At 33.5% G+C, this 17431-nt stretch overlaps 1 protein-coding gene across 4 annotated transcripts; it reads right to left on the bottom strand.

Moving 5' to 3' along the window:
• Positions 1–1131: 1131 nt before the first annotated feature.
• LOC103488670 (protein SEMI-ROLLED LEAF 2) lies at positions 1132–14794 on the bottom strand. Of its 4 annotated transcripts, none has more exons than XM_008447509.3 (21): positions 14512–14794; positions 14265–14372; positions 13851–14011; positions 13413–13487; positions 11786–11901; positions 11463–11577; positions 11039–11167; positions 9529–9576; positions 9190–9356; positions 8897–9093; positions 8497–8786; positions 7283–7432; positions 6354–6716; positions 6108–6257; positions 5911–5986; positions 4930–5057; positions 4618–4818; positions 3765–3905; positions 3551–3679; positions 2198–2404; positions 1132–1696 (listed from the first exon to the last, which is right to left on the bottom strand). In XM_008447509.3, the coding sequence occupies exons 3-21, from the start codon at positions 13983–13985 to the stop codon at positions 1538–1540; spliced, it is 2976 nt and encodes a 991-aa protein (XP_008445731.1). In that variant the 5' UTR covers positions 13986–14011; positions 14265–14372; positions 14512–14794; the 3' UTR covers positions 1132–1537. The 4 variants fall into 4 exon arrangements, with proteins under 4 accessions (XP_008445731.1, XP_008445732.1, XP_050938620.1 ...); XM_008447510.3 differs by having other exon boundaries at positions 6465–6716; positions 14512–14766; XM_051082663.1 differs by having other exon boundaries at positions 13851–14006; positions 14512–14764.
• Positions 14795–17431: the final 2637 nt, after the last annotated feature.

Below are 17431 nucleotides of genomic sequence, written 5' to 3'. Positions count from 1 at the left end.
CAATATACTAACCTTAAAGGGTCTCAACTGATCTCCAAATAACTCGAGTATAGAGTAAAGTAAAACATGCTTATAAATTCAAACTTTCTAACTTAGATAGTTCAAAACTTAGACAAATCTCATCCTTATATTCTTAAAAGCTTTTAAAAACAACATATTTAAATAGATCTCTTGCTTATAGTAAACTTATACTTACTCTAAGACATCCCTTGCTGAAACACTTTAAACATTAAATCTTATACTTAGGAACTTACTTGAAACTCATGCTTAGGTCTCATGCTCATTTAACAAATCGCAAGCTTTAACTAAATCCCATGCTTGTAAATCACTTTAGTGTAATAAATCATGCTCAAGTAATTCAAAGGTTCACTTAAAAGGTTTCAATTTGAAATTCATACTTAAATCATAATTTAAACTCATTTTGTCACATATGGATTCAGGGATTTGAGCTAACGTCCGAAAATGAGGGTAGACTACTTTATTTGAAGTACTTTTTGTGTTATTTCTGTAATTATTTTGCAAATTTTGCTATCTATGTAAGTTTCTCTTAAACCAACATATAAAATGAAATCAAACTAATTATGAAAATAAATAAGTTAAATAATATTTTATTCAAAATATTAAAAGAGTATCTATTGTTAATTAAAAAAAAACAACATGCTAAAACACTAGTAACATTTAGCAGCGTGAAGATAAAAGTGATGAAAAATATTTCAAGCACATTTTAAGAACATAAATGGGCCATAAATTATGAGATTTAATTACATTTTCAAGTGGTTAATTCAAAAAATAAGTTATTTTAAAAAGAATTGGAGTGTTTGAAAGCAACTTAAGATAGATTTTTTAAATGTATTTTAAACAATTTTCATAAAAAAGGTTTAAAGAAAAATGAACTTATTGAAAAACATTTTTTTCTTTTTTGAATTAATTCAAATAGACCCTAAATCTTCTCTAAGTAATAGGATAGAAAACTTATACAATCAGTAGTATTCAGCCATAAAACATTCAATAGTACGAGGATAAGTAATGAAATATATTGGCGCAAAGTGAGTCCTGAATTATTACACGAGTCGTAGGTTTGAATCCTCTCTTTGAGATAGTAAAAACACACTCCCAAACCAACACCAATCCTTAATAAAAATCTGAATCACATATATTCAAACAATAAAACAGAAAAATACATTGGTATGTACAAATAAACATGAATATCAATCTCAAATACACAACTCCCTCTAAATGAGGAATCCAAATCAGAAACTATAGTACAAAAACAAGGAGATATCAGATATCTTAGAAATAGACAAATCTTTCCAAGACCTTTCTTAGTGTATCTGGACTACTGCATTAGCAAAACCAACTATGCTTGCCAAAGACACTCCAATGCCTGTTGCTTGTATTTCAAAAGCATCATGTGTATAGCAAACTAACTTGATGGACAATTTAATATGAAGAATGAATAAATAGAAAGTGGGATATTGAAGCAGTGTATTTGAGAATACAAACTATTGCCTTTTAACATGTAAATTACAGCTATGTTCTAGCATCCAGCAGCTTTCAAGAATTTGTCATATGGACTTGATGGTGGCAATCTTAAAGAGTGACGACCATATTCATGTGAACAAAGAAGCGGCTGATCCTGTCCTCTGTTTGTCTCCTTGTTATAAAACTTAAGATCCCCCTGAACGATTTCCATTGTCTGAAACAAGAACGACAAGAGAATATTCGTAATAATTTTTCATGGATCAATGAAACGATATAAAGAATAGGACTATTAGAACTAAATTTTTTAGTGTAATCACAATGAATAGCATTTTTAGGGCTAGATCTATCAATAATAGACTAAAAGAGAAGAATCTAAATTTTGCTATATTTGCAAATTCTTTAGTATTATACTATATCAGCTAATACTTTGAATTTGATTGTCATATTTGCAACTGTCCCAATTATAGCTAATAGAAGTAGGATAATTCAATGTGATCAGCCAATGTATGATGAAACCATAAATTTTCATTTATCTTCTCTACATCAATGGGTATAAAACGACTAGCCCCCCAGCGTGTCAAGCTCCTTGACTAACTTTTTCAGGAGAGCCTAAAAGGAAGAGCTAATTCTCCCTCCAAGCTAGGAAAAGATCAATAAGAATAATGAAATTAATGATAGCCCGCCACAACTTTTGAAAGGAAATGATATTACTTACATTGAGAGGTAACGGAGGATATAAAGTTTCAATTTCACTGGAGAGGACTATCGCCTTCTCTTCCTTTTTGTGCTTGAAACTATGAAGCACTGACATTTTCTGCTGTTTACAACTTACAAGAGCCTCACATTGACTTTTCATTTGATCATATGGAACAGGCGCAGAAGAGACTGGAAAGCTTGCAACTTGTCTGGCTGTTTCAAGCACCTGTAAATAATACAGACGTCAATCTACGGATCCAATGTATACATGTAATTATTGCAAGGAATAGCTATTCGTTTCTTTTGAAATTATTGCTATCCAAAGTTCTATGACATAGAGGCCATTTGAAAATTTAACACCCCACACCGACCAAAGGACAGCACTTTACAAGACATCAGTTCATAAAAAGACCAAGCATTCCTATAATCATCAAACCTCAGAGCCCTGTTTGATCTTGTGCAGCTAGTGCAAACGAACAGTGAAGGTAATCTCTACCACTCATTGTCTTATCCCCTAGCTAATATCCCTTTTGACTGCTTAGAGATTAATTTGGAGCGTACCCACAAACCACAACCTGAAGGACTTCTTAATGTAGCCACTCCTTCATGGTCCTAGTATCCGCTCTTCATCAAAAGAAAAATTGGTTTGTTTCTTCATCCATCATGCATCATACCATGCCAACACCAATTGGAGGCTCCCTTGACTTAGAAAAATGTCTCATCAGTATCCGTTTCGTACATTATACGTGCTTCGCTCGTGCAGTCTGTGTGTAAGTGTTTTGTTTGCTCTTTCATGTTGACTCTAGGAAACATAAGACTCAGAGGATAATAAAATCTAGGATTCTAACAGGAGTAAAATGAGGGAATAACAAGAACTTTTACACCACTCCGGCACTCCCCAAGATTCTGATATTGACAGTCTTTTTGGCACTTGCTCGTCGAGTTCTTATTTTTTGGCACTTGCTCGTCGGGTTCTTATTTTCAGATTGGGATATCATCGATAATTATGTATTAAATTGGCACTAGATCTTCAATAAGCCTAAATGATTGTATGAAGGATCTCAACTCCACCCATTTATTCTCCTCTACCTCAACTTTTATAACAAGCATCTGATTTCAATACAATAACAATAATATCCTATACACATAATTTATTGACAAAGAAAATATCCTACATTTCAACAATAAGTTGCAATAACACTACAGAATAAAATAGCAAGCATAAATTCAGGATTGTAGAAAAATAAGAAATGGTTCACTATGATCCAATACTCTGGAAATATTCCATAAGTGCAAAATAGAAGGATTCATGTAGATAGGATGATTAAACAAGAACTTGATGATTGGAGCTCCAAAAAAATGTTTGTCTTACCGATTCCAAAAGCTGATTAACGCTTAGAATGTCAAGGTTACTGATGGAAAGTGACGTTTTGCGATCAGACTGGCTTCCACTAGGCTCAAGGAAGGCTTCATCATCTGTCAAAGCAGCTGGAGGCATACCCTGAAAGAAACACATTATGGTTTTACTGTTACTCATTTAAAGGATAATACCAACTGAACTGACACACAACCTAAGCATGTCTCACCTCATCATAATCTGGAAATGCCAGCTTTGCAAGTGGAGAGCATGGACGTGGTGTCTCCATAAATAATGGAGCTCCTAATGGGTATGCCTCATCTGGTAAGAACCCATGTAAGAGCTGCTCTCTAATACTTGATAGCTCGGCCTAAAAGAGAAAATAGTTTATTAACACAATTTTTGGAAAACTACTGATCAAAAATCAACAGTAACAAGTAATTAAAGTCCTGAAGTTATCCTCACTGGCACCTAGGAGAAAGTTTTATTGATTTCTCGTGGAGTTTCATTGCGGCAGTTTTTTGTAATGTGTCTCCATTTTTAATTAGTACCAACTCAAATATTTTTATTTGAGCTCTGGCCTGGTTGGAAAGCTGCACATATTCCCTCATATTTTTCAATTCGTCTTACTTTATACAAATTCAAATGTTTTTACTTGAGTTTCTGTGACCATTTTTAACTAGTTTGTTGGGCATTTTTTTTTTATCATTTTCCATGAAAGCCTGACTTTTCAGCAATAATTTAAAAAAGAAAATACTGCCAACCAAGCACTATAACTACAAGTTTGAAAACTCAGCAAAACATTCTGCAGACTTCATCCAATTTCATAGTCATAAAATCTTCACTACTTTAAATTGAAAAAGAAATTCCAATGCCTCAATAGACTTGGACTTCCGCATGTTTGCACGAAGCATCACTTTCTTAATTATTTGCCATGGAGTTCTTTAATTCCTTTATGAAGTTTTTTCTGGCTGTCCTCCAGTGTCTCTTGTTAAACTTTGATATCTCACAATGAAAATTGTTTCTCGTGGGAAAAAATGGCATGTACAGAAGTTATCATGAAGTGTGATGAGAATCAAAACCTCTGAGAGATTGGCATATTTAATCGTGAAGTGTGAGACCACAGTTTCCTTCAACTGCTGTTCATCTAGTTCAAGTATTGAAAGAAACTTCGATGCAGCAACTTCATCTTCTTCTGACCCAAATGGTACACGGTCCTTTTCGGACTTGACACGAACAGCCAGCAGCCTGGTATCATTAACCAACTGAAGGTGAGGATCAACCTGTCAGATCCAAAAGTTCACTTAATAGTTTTAGCACATATACTGCACAAAATAATCAAACAAAGTACAAAAGGAAAGTACTAATCCTATTGGATAGGTTTGAAGACTAACCATTTTATTATCTAATGATGCTTTAATGACAGTAGTCAAATCTGGGAGATCTCCCGCCCTGGCTGAAAACAGAAGCATAAATGACGCCAAGGTGAAGATTGATCTTTTGCGAGAGGGTAGTAAACCACCTTTGAAAGAAGCACAGAGAGATCTGCCGTTAGTACTCTTTCGACAAGAAAACACTGCTAGTCTTTTAAAATAACAAACAACTCTGAAGAAATAAAGTAGTTCCTTCCTATCAAAAAAATCCACATAATCAATTTAACAATTAAATGTGTAAACAGTGGAAGATATAACCCAAGATACTTAAAAGGTAGAAAGAATTCTTTTTATCATAAATACTTGCATCTCCGTCCAAAGGTCACACCAGATATGTATTATTGAAATGATTGGTAGAGACTCAAATGTGGGTGAACATAGATTCAAATGTGGCTGAATATACAGTTTGAAAAGACAGCCATCTCTTGTGGTCTTAAGATTCAGAGAAGCAGAGTAACAAATTATCGTATCATTTTAAGTTATTGGCAAAATAAGTGATAAATTCTTATTATTCAAATTTGGAAACCTTGTTGTAGTAAAAGAATGTCAACTAAATAGAAACAACTCCAAAATGATTAGAATGGAAAGATTCTCATCGCCATATTTAAACCCTCTTATTGGTGTTCTCTTTCTAATTTGTTTGCTCATTATTCCCTAAAGATATTTATATTGAATTAGGATGCATTCATTTCATTGTTCCCTAATAGGATTCTTTTTTAATTTTACATTTGTAGTTCTCTTTCACTCCCTTTTTAAGAGTTTGTTTCCTTTAAATATTTGTGTATCTTTTCATCATTTCAATGAGGTCATATCTTGTTTAAAAAGAAGATAGACACCAAACCCCAAAAATCACAAACACGCAGGCAGACACAGTAAGTTATGAGATGCCCTTTTCCCACATAATGAACAGTTTCCTAACAGTTACAAAATGATTTCAGTTACCTTCTTGATCCACAGCAATGCTACGGAGGGAAAATGCCAGCTGAAAACATCGTACTAGAGCCATGTGACTCGAAGTCTGTTAAGATCGCTACCACTTAGTCATTCTTTTTCTTTTTCAAATCAGCACTTAATAGTGATCTCCCAAGACTCCAGACAAACGAAATTATTAAGCACATTAAATTTATCCAAAATTTCACCTTAGACCGGGTAAATAGCAAAGCGATGCTATAAGTCTGAGCCATAGCCTCAAAATTTGCAGGTGTATTATCCGCAGATGTAGCTTGCACCCAGATTGAGGAGAGCAGGAGTCTCACTTGGTGACTGCTTAATCGGAGGGAAGTCAACTTCTGGAAATTTAAAACATTACTTTAATTTTCATTATCAAACGCTTCCGTAGAGCAATTGATCGGTATAGGAAAGGATAAGCGTTAAGAACTTTATACAGTTTTTGACTCGTTTAAACTATGGTTGAAGCTGGAGGATTCATGCCTAGATGGATGTGTTGTATAATTCTCAGAAACAAGGTCTGCTGCTTGACTTTCTTCCAGTCTTACCCCATTTATGGATTCTGATGCATGTTTGTCATCATCTTTAAAGGAGAAACCTCCACCAATCAACTTCTGTGTGGGACTGCCAAATGGTAACCATGAAACAGTTTCTGAGGAAATCGCCTTCTGTTCCATCATAGGACACTTAATGGATGGCATGAGCACTATAGAGAAAATGTCATGTGCCCCAATTCGAGTCTCATGATCAGGGTGAGCCATTGCTAAAAGCAACTGATGAAATAGAGCATCAGGAAAAGCCTGAAGAAAAAACATGACAGATTTAAGAGTTGGGTTTTAAAAGATCTTGATATATCCTGGAGCACGTGCATGTCCTCTAAGCTCAGCAGCTAAGTACAAATACAGATATGAGACAATAATATGAAATGGCACGAATAAAGTGACAAAAATGCACTCACACATTCTCGGGAAATCTAGAACACAAACAAGACAATGACACATTTATCCAAATATATATTTTTCAAAATACATTTAAAGAAAATTTAATGTCAAGAAGTTTATGTATTTATACTAAAATAAGTTAGATGTATTTTACTCTCAAAATTTATTATTTTTATTCTCATGGTTATATTATTGTGTCCAATAGTACACTTAACAAGAGTTCCATGTGTGTATAACAAATGTTAGGACCCATGTTAACTCTGTACAGCTAGTGTCTACTGTGCTAACAAGTGTTGGAGTGCCAAAATGTCTAACATGTGATAAGATACATTAGTCAAACTAAAATGGCCGAGTGAACCCAACTTCCCTCTCCCACCCCAGAAACAATTAAAAGGGAAAAGGAAATCAGCAGTATGATTACTTGCCTTCTTGTAATATGAAACATTAGGAATAGAAGATACAGTCAATGCAGTCTGATAAACAGCAGAGACTGTTGCTCGAGCTGAAATATTATTACTTGGAATATTCTCGAGGACAACAGCTAGCATATCAAGTATGAGCCCTGCATCACCTACCTGATAGTTTCAAGTGGTTTTAGTGAAAATCAATGCATTGAGAACCAGTCCCTCGAGCAGAAAATAATCAGCACATTCTATTTCCTACAGTATTTTATTGCTGACATCCAGAATTTGTTAGATTTTTTTAATACAAGTTCAGTGCATCGAGATTTTACTTGATTTTGCAATGAATAAACTTGACTTACATTTCTACGAGACAATTTTTAGGAACCTCTAGATCAACGATGACAGAAGAATATACATTCAATTATTTGTATTTATTAGAAGGAAGATGGTTTAACAATTTCCTCAGAGCAAATAAAAAAAATGAAAGAGAGGAAAAGATTAAAAAAATACTTGGTAGGTGCCCAACAAATCAAATAATTGAAAAGTAAAACAAAAGAACCAACATGTGGAGGGATGATTGATTGAAAAGAAACAAGTGAAAAGATTGAAAAATACATAAATCGGTAGTCAGACACCATTTCAATGAGAAAATGAAAGCAAAAGAAACCAACATTCAAGGGATTACTTAAGCCAAATTGTTTTAAGGTCTATAGCCCAAAGAAACTTTCAATAGATTTTGTAGAATTAGATATAAAAATATTGTACTATGACGCCACATCACTGCGACAAGTTCTGAGACAAAAGGGGTTAAGCAAAAACCACGCAGCAATAACGCTCCATATATCAGTTGCTGCCAAAATCAGAATACATGTTGGATTTATGAAAAATGCCCATTATTTTCAAGGGAAAAAAACAGCGATGTTTTGATACATTTACAAGTCTTAAAAAAATACATTGTTTTTATCTATTCTTATAAAGGGTACTACGAACCAAAGATTTGTTCCATTTAACAAGCATGCAGTGTATCAGTAATACAAGAAATGAAAAACATATACTCATACATGGCTGAAGAGACTTATATGAAAGACCTACATACAGCTGGATATTTCAGAAGGCTCTGCAAGTAATATACCATAAATGAACAAGTTTTGAGGTTTATTTCATCATTGTCTACCAAACTCAATCACGTCCAATTATCAGAATAAATGCTAAAAGGAAAAAAGAAAAGAACAAACCTTCTTTGAAAGCTGAGAAATGCACTTTTCCAGTGCCAACTGAAGATCAGTATTCCATTTATCTGTGTGTCCGTTGCTGGATGCTTCAGATGAACATAGAAGGCACTTCCGCAGATGTTTTATCAAATCATTGATAGCCCCAATAATAGTAACTGAGGCTTGCGATTTTGCATTTTGAGCAAGTTGTGTGGTTACATTGATAATATCTACTTGAACTTGAGGCTTTTTTACAACACTTTTATGATCCAAGTGCTTGACAAGAATCGAAAATAAAAGACACGAGTTGTCCCCTGGTATCAAGAAAAAGTTTCACCAAAAAGGGGAAAAGTTCAAACGATGGACAACACAGCAAATGTAACTGCTAAAAGAAATAAGTCGGCAATAGAATTTCAAATATAACCTGATTCATCCAAAAGCGATTGCATAAATGACAACACCGAGCAGGCAAGTCCTTTAACTAAGGACCATTGATTTTCAGTATCAAAATGATGAAATAGAGGTTCAAACATACGCCTGACAGTAGTAGCTTCCTTTGCCAATCTAGCCATATTAGACAAGCAAACTCTAGACCAATAAGAAGGGTTCTTGGAAACATCCCTGTGAAAATGGTGGATGATGTAAGAAAGGGGACCAGAGAGCATTTCCAAACAAATAACAGTTGAAACAATTAAAATAATAGAATCATGAACTTACGGTTCAGTTGCCAAATTGCTAAAATGGTTAAACGAAGAGAATTTTTTATTGAGATCTAACATGGAAGAGCTATGGTTTTCTACTTTATGTTGTCCTTCAATGTACTGAGCTTCTGAGTGAGAATATTGTCCATCTACTACATAGTTCTCCAAGACCGCAGATATAATCTATTTCAAGACAAGTTAGAAAGTTTCATATTAGCATGGATCTCAATTATATCTTAAACACACACACACAAACCCTTTGAATTTTACCCAAAACACACACACACAAAATACACCGACACCCTTAGTATTTCAAGGGAAAAAGAAAAACGTTAACAAGATTAAGAGAGCTCACTTTATCAAAGTCCATCGAGATGTGAGATTGCTCGCCCATGAACAATATCTACAAAAATAATTTTTAAAGAAATGCATCGGAAAATTATCTTCACGAAGTAAATAGTTGTATCTAATGAAATAACTCGGAAACAAGAGAAAGAGAAAAAGAGTCAAAGAGTAAAAATAACCAGCAATTTCAATCATCAGGTCTCACTAGAGAAGCAGAATTCAAGGAGGGAATAGTTCTACTAAGCTGAACAGCAAGACAAATTTGACATACCAGCAATCTATATTATCACATCTTCCAAGAGAAATGGTCAAATTGAATAAGTGAATATAAGACAGTGGATGTACCAGAAATCTCAATCATCACATTTCATAAGAGAAGTGGACTTGAAGAGGGTATAATTTTAAAAAGGTGAACCACAGGTTAGCTTTAGAGTTTCAATCAAACCAAACATTGAACCTCATACATTACATCTGATGACCACTTTATATTTCTCTAATTAAAAATTCAGCTGCTGTCGTCTTTCTCCTAACCCTTCTTGCAGAAAATTCCAGCACTTCATCTATCATTTTTCTCTCTGAAAAGTGTTCATCTTTAAAAATTTCTCACGTTACAAGACTTTGTTATTGCATTTTGTGAGGACACTTTGGAGAATTCTTTTGTGCTCAGTTTTGTGCATTTTACCTATCAAGAGGTAAAGTTTGTTGGTTTATTTTCATGAGTTTTTGTATTAAAATCTGGGTACACTTTGAGTTGTAAAGAAAACAATTGGCTAGATCCGCACCTAGTGAAAACGATATCGGTGTCTGTGAAAATAGATAAATAAAAGAGATAGCGAGAGAGAGAGGCTCGTTGTCAGTTTTGTTCTCATCCCCAAGAGGACATTTTACTGTCTTGGGGGTGGAATAGGCAATTTGTCAAACCACTATAAATTGTGGTGTCTTCTTTCCCTTGCTCCTCAAATCTTTCGCATTCCATTTTTCTTTATTGTTTATTAATTATTTTAATACCTTACATTGAATGATATAGGTTTATCTTGATTTTTTTTTCTGGTGCTAAATTGGTCATTGCTTTTTGGTAAAAGAAACATTTCATCCATGAATGAAATAAGGGGAGGACACCAAAAACCAGAGAATCGGTCATTGCTTTTAGAATAATTAGAATTTCATCAAAACTGAAAATTGGTAATCCTATTCACCCCTCAAGTGTTGCCATTAGATTATACAACATGCATCCGCACATTTTTGATAACCATGGATAGAAGGGATTTTGAGATTCAGATATAAGAAAAATCTTGGCAATAATCTATTTTGACCATTTCAAATTTGATAGTCATGGATGAAGATGGAAAATCAAAATGATGAAAAGAAAGTTGTGCATAAATACATTTACATATCTACGATATTAGCATCAAGACCTTGGGAGAGAGATTTCAAATCAAAATGATGAAAAGAAAGTTGTGCATAAATACATATACATATTTACGATATTAGCATCAAGACCTTGAGAGAGAGAGTAGTACCATAGAAGCTAAAGTTTGAAGTCCAGCTGACCGCAAATGAGGTGCCTCATCATTACTCTCGCCTTCTAAAGCCAATTGGCAAAGTTTTGGAATAATGCCCTCCAAGTTGAACATGTATGTACTATCTGTCTACTTTATTTGGATAGTTAGTGTCCTATAATCACTAAATGATAGGGAAAAAGGTTAAAAGAGAATGTATCCTTATCTAGAAGTACTTAGAACAGACATTTGTTTATATGAAGAAACCAATCAACTGCATTAAGTTCAAGTTAATACCATGTTTGCACAGGCTCTACATAAGATGCAAAAGAATTACAAATGTATTATCCAGTACCAGGTACAGCACGTAATAACAATTACACGTGCAATATACTAACAAGATCACATTGGTAATGGAACTTCTTAATGTTTATTCTTCAAGTACCTGGCTACTTATGAACTCAACAAGAATATTGCAACCAAGAATCTGCATATCATCATGCCGTGTTTGTTCTAAAAGAGTTCGAGAAATCCCAATTAAGCTACTAGCAAAAAGTGGCCTGCAAGAGTTGAAGTGTTTAGGTAAATGACATGCAGAAACTATGGTTTCAAGAAAGATCAAAGAACATGTTTTCCAATCTTTGATGACCTGTAAAATTTTATTGGATGCTAATATAGTGATTCAGAAATAAAGTGGTACTCAAACTCCCATCCCAAAATGAAAGATTCCAGTTAAATTAGACTATGGCTAAAGTAAATCAAACTTACATCTGATCTTTGCACATTAATAGAAGTTTTCTGTATATACATATTACAACTTTCACAGATCCAAAATTCTCATTCCGCAAATCTTTGTAGCATCGTTGCTCCAGGAGTTCAGTAATCTACAAAGACAAAATCAAAGAACAAGAGAGAGAAGATAATCCACTACCTCAAGATAAGAAATCTTATCTAAAATAAATAAACAGGTTACTCAAAAGAATAAGAAAAATGAAGACTGCATTGGAACAAAACTTAGCTGGATCATTCAATAAACAAGTTTAGTGTGTTTAGTGAATCAGTGAAAACCAACTAAAACAGGGGCCAAAAAAGCAGCCAAAGGAGCCCTCAGAAGGAAATAATAATAAGGGACTTTGACTGTTAAGAGTTAGGAACAAGAGACCACAACTAAAAGTTCTAATACATAAGCACGGGACTAAGTCACTAAGTGAAGCATTAACCATACCAAATTCTAAACCTCCTCTAAGAACATCACTATACTCACAAAAATCCTTCTATTTCAAATATAGTAGATAGCCAAGACAATACTTGTTATGCAAACCTCTAATTGCAGAAGGGTGTAGACAAGAATAACTTCTAACAAAACAATGCAACATCCCTAACCTATTGTGTTTACAAAAAAACACCTCCAAAATATATGACCAAGATCCTAAATTCATCAAGGACGCACTACTAAGGCTTAGGCATCAAAGAGTCTTTCTAGATAAAGTTCATGGTGTTGATTCTCCCCAAAAGCAGCAGGCCAAGAGAATATTTGAACTTTCTTTGAGGTTCTAACCTCCCAGAGCTCAGAAGAGAAAAAAGAATATAGACTGTCGGGTGAAGACACGAGGCTACAAAAAAGATTGTACCTTAATTGATGAACTTCATATAAATACCCATGACCTATCTTTCAGATCACTCCAACTTTGACTTCTTATACCAAAAATCAATGTTAAAATTGACATATCACATCCCCTTTAATGAGCTTTGTCCAAATCCTTCACAGACTTCTGGATTCAGGATATAGGCCTAAATTGGAGGGCATTCACGCATCTACCCTATTAGTCATCGTTCTTTTCAGGGATTCACTTTGTATTTATTTGGATTAATTTGGAATCATCCTCCATCTCTTTGTTGTTTTATGATGTATCCCTCGTTTGTTCTTCGAGATTGTTGCTATAATTCCATTTGGAATGTTGTGTCAGCTTATATTGGATATGACGTAGGTGATAAGGGGGTGTCAATCTAATCGAGATTCCCAAGTGCACCTCCTGCTTCTTAGGTTTCCTTTTGCATTGTATATATGTATCTTAAGCATTAGGGTCCTTTAATTACGTCAATGAAGAGATTTGTTTCCTTTTCCAAAAAAAAAAGTGATTTTTCAAAAACCCTCATTTGACTCGGGTAAAATCATCAAGTAAGCAGACAAAAAAGTGGTTTTGGTATGCTGCTAGCCTACTGCATATATGTATAGCTTGTTACTAATATTTCATGACCAGAAAACAAATCCAAAGATTCAGAAAATTGAAATTGCAACTGATTCATCTTTAAGTAATGACAGCCTTTGCTTAAAGACAGAAGATCTCAAATATGTTAAGAGGAAAAAAGAAAAGGCGAGAAAAGAATTACACACCTTGGGAATACGCAACGGGTTTTTTGAAGCATAGTCACAGAGCTTACAAATTTTTCTATCATTAGGTTCAGCATCCTAAAAGATGTAATTAGAAAATAAGTAGGCATATAAAAGTTCAAATTTAAACCTATAGAGAAGAAGAATAAAAAAACTATATGACACAATCACTTGTATATCTTTTCTTACAATGATATAATTTTGGAAAACAGTTGTAACAGCCAAAGTCAATGTCCTTTGTTTGTTGTTAACAATAGAGAAAGAGAACTGATGAATAAAAGTGGCCAGACTTCCTAAAGCCATGGTCATTAACTCACATTTCTAGAACTCTCAGCTCGATTCAAATTGTTCCAACTCAAAGACTGGCAAGATTGACCCAAAAAAAAATTCAACCTAACACGCAAAGACTACCTCCCATGGAGCCACATTATGGAAACCAACCTGATTACGAGGAAATATGTCAGCAAGGAACTTCTTGTATCGTTTCACAGGCTGTCTTGATCTCGCCCTCATAGAAGGACAGAAGAAACAGAGGTTACCACAGGCAGGAACAACCCGCCTAGACATAACCCCCATGTTTTCTTATGAAATTCAAACCTACACTGAAAGTCCACAAACAGAATCGTACAAACTCAAACCCAATATACAAAAGCAACTCAGGAACAATTGCAATTCAAAACAGCCAAAGAATAATAAGTTCATAAGTCACAGCATACTGTCAGTATGATATAACCAATCTATGAGACATTATCAAAAGTTTCTAAACACCCTCAATCTTCCAAGTCAAATTCAACCCAGATTCAAAACCCCAAAACGAAATGTGATGAATTATAGAAGCACAGAGAGAGATCTTACCAAACTGAAATAGAAGCACAAACAAGTAAAGGGGTATCCACCAATAAGAAATCAAACTCTTCAATTGGGAATTCCGATCAAGCTACTGCGGCCGTGATCTATAGCACCCTGAAGAAAAAACTTTCAAATTTCAGAGAGAATTTCAAAACCCAAAATTTGGTCAATTCAGAAAATGGGAAAAATCGTAGAAATGAAAAAAAAAAAAAAAAAAACAAAACCAAAATTGAATTAGGAGTAGAAAAATTACATGAAAATGGCGCAATGGGGAGAAGAGATAGAAATCCAAAATCCTCCCCCCACCATGGGGCGTGTACTACTATAATCTATCAATTTTTTCCCCTCTTGCCAAACAATAATGGTGAGATTAAAAAAAAAAAAAAAAAAAGGGAAAGAAATGAAAAGAAATTCCAAAGGAAAAATTAATATGAAAATGACAAAGTCCCAACGGTCCCGGAAATTAAGGGATCGCACTCGCTTTCTTTTTACAGAGAGTGATTTCTAAATACACCCATGAAAATTCTCTCCTCACGCCTACATGAACGTGCTTATCCTTTTCTTTTTTCTTTTTTCTTTTTTCTTTTAACTTTTTATAAAGAAAATGGATTTTAAATTATAGAACTTTGTTATATTTTGTTTCTATTTACTCACTTTTGCAACCACTACCCCCATCATATGTTATTTATACTTTGTTACATTTATACTTTGTTACATTTATACTTTTCTTATACATAAATAATTATAATTATACTTATAATCACCTTTCTCTCCTACACTACTTGCATTATCAACTTTAAGATTAGAAATTTAATTTTTCCACCTCACATATTTCAATATCTAAGTATGTATATATATAATTTGATGGTATTAACATATGTTACCTCTCTAAAGGACAAAGATTTCATCTATCAACCCATTGTACTAAAAAAAAACTATAATTTATTAAATAATTTTACTCATTGTTTGAGTTGAATGAATGGAACTATTTGAAGAGAGTTTTACAAGTTAATTATTTATAGCCTAGATCATACTTAGGCTACATCTACCTCAATGTAATGGCTGCATTTTGGTTAATGGGTCCCACCTGATTACTTTATTTTTTGTTTACACGTCAAGGAATAGCAACTAAAAGTATGGTCCACTATACCATCTATTGACAAATCTTGTAAACTCATTGAGCTTGGAAAGGTCCTCAATCCAATTGCGTTTAGGGAATCCACATACTTTGTGAGAATACTTTTTGTTGAATTTTAGTCTTTCGTCATTGAAAATTCAAAGGTATCAATTTATGGATGCATCCATCGGTGGCCATTGATAACGTTTTAACAATTTTATAACCTCATTTGATAGTCTTAACAATCTACAAGTTTTGATTGTGTAGTCGATAACAATAACAATATCAATGGTTTTTATTAATTTGTGTTTGTTTGATCGATCCAAACGTTGGTTTTTTAATTTTCTTATAACCACATTTATGCTGCGGTTATTGATCTACCCTATCATGTTGCATTGATAGGAATACTATAGGGTAAAATGTTATAGACTGTGACCAGATAATGGAAACTTGTTAATACTTGAAAAGTAACATCAGCAAACATGCAAGTTCAAGTTTCAAATAAAGTCATTGAAACGTACGCATTCCTCAAAGCCTTAACTGTAGATCAGGTATGAATAGGTAATGAAAGACAATCGCAATATGAAACAAAGTAAAAAAAAATGGAAGGTATTGGCATAATATCTTACACTTACATACGGACGAATGAAAACCATGAAATGAAAATAGGAAGTTGAATCATGAAGAAGAGAAGAAGAGGGGTCTTAAATTGTCGACAGAATGTTTGAAGCAATCATGAATGGGCATGATCGGTGTTGTTGATTAGTTATGGGGGTAGTTTAGTCATTTTCGGTATACCTTTCAATTAACGATTTGAAATAAACATTCTCAATTACGATCATATTTCTTTTGAAAAATTAGATGAGTAAACACCAACAATCTTAATCATATTGCTTTATTATTCATCCCTATTATGATTGTGGTCGAATTGGAATCAACCAAGATTACATCCTTTCTATTACCCTAGAGTAAACGTGACCTCATATACGAAAGAATACATCATTTCATCTGAATAGTTGTAATGAATGGAAAAATATACTCTTTGTTAGAGCACAAATGTATATATATAAGGTTGAAAGTTTCGCACATAAGCTTTTAGATTGGTGTTTATCTGTAGTTTCCAAACTTTAAAACATATTATTTTAGTAGAAGTAGAGAGTGAAGGATGTGAACTACATATCTCTTTGTTATAAGCACATAGAAAAGTCACTTGACATTTCTTATTACTTTTAAATTATGTTTAGTGAGTATGATTAGACGTCTTTTAAAATCAATTTTACCTATTAACTACAAATTTTACGATTCAAGGTTAAATTAAACACACGTTATTTTTTAATATATAGCAAATTTTTAGATCATATCAATGATAGAAACAGATAAACTTCTATCATTGTCTATCACTGTCACGAATAGAAGCATATCAATGTCTATTATTGATAGAATCTGAAATTTTGTTATATTTTGTTAATAGTTTGTCAAATTTGTGACCTTTTATAATTCCTCTTTTATATATGTGAAAATATTAAAATAGAATTAAAATATTAATTTTGTTATTTAGAATAATTTCTCATCACAAACAATGTGGGGATGAATGAGCAAGGTGGTGGAGTGTTGGTTGTATTCCCTTTCCTTTTATTTCTTTTTCTTTTTTTAATATATCATTGTAAGGTACGTGACCATAACCCGAGAACCATAATCTTTCCAACTCCTTCTACGATATAGGGCTTTCTTTGGCATCTATGCCCCCCCGCCCTCCAGTACTGACGATTTTCCGCTTGAACCTCCTCGAACCCAGTTTCCCCTTTTCATGATTATGGATTGAAGAGGGGCACAAGTTCAAACTCGCTTTGTCTTGTTTAGTTCCCTTCCTTCATTAGAGTGATTTTTTCTTATTTTTAAATTTTCTACCTAAATTGAAAATATCCTTTTAAATTTATTCAAATATAAAGATGGTTAACTTCGACTAAATTATAAAAAAAGAAATTATTCTAAATGATAAAAATGTTGAAAATATTTATAAAATATAGTAAAATTTCAAATTTTATCAATAATAAGC

This window comes from Cucumis melo, chromosome 3 (genome assembly GCF_025177605.1).
Source record: "Cucumis melo cultivar AY chromosome 3, USDA_Cmelo_AY_1.0, whole genome shotgun sequence".
Classification (NCBI taxonomy): Eukaryota; Viridiplantae; Streptophyta; class Magnoliopsida; order Cucurbitales; family Cucurbitaceae; genus Cucumis; species Cucumis melo.
Note: the sequence above shows the minus strand (reverse complement) of the source record. Positions and strands in the feature narration are given on the sequence as shown.

What these genes read in the sequence shown, in the direction of transcription:
- LOC103488670 (XM_008447509.3), bottom strand. Translation starts at nt 13,985, where the DNA reads ATGGGGGTTATGTCTAGGCGGGTTGTTCCTGCCTGTGGTAACCTCTGT. An exon ending in AATATGCCAATCTCTCAGAG is followed by an intron (nt 3,906 to 4,617) that starts GTTTTGATTCTC and finishes TTTCTCTTTTAG; the next exon opens with GCCGAGCTATCAAGTATTAG. An exon ending in ATCCTCCGTTACCTCTCAAT is followed by an intron (nt 1,697 to 2,197) that starts GTAAGTAATATC and finishes TTCTTGTTTCAG; the next exon opens with ACAATGGAAATCGTTCAGGG.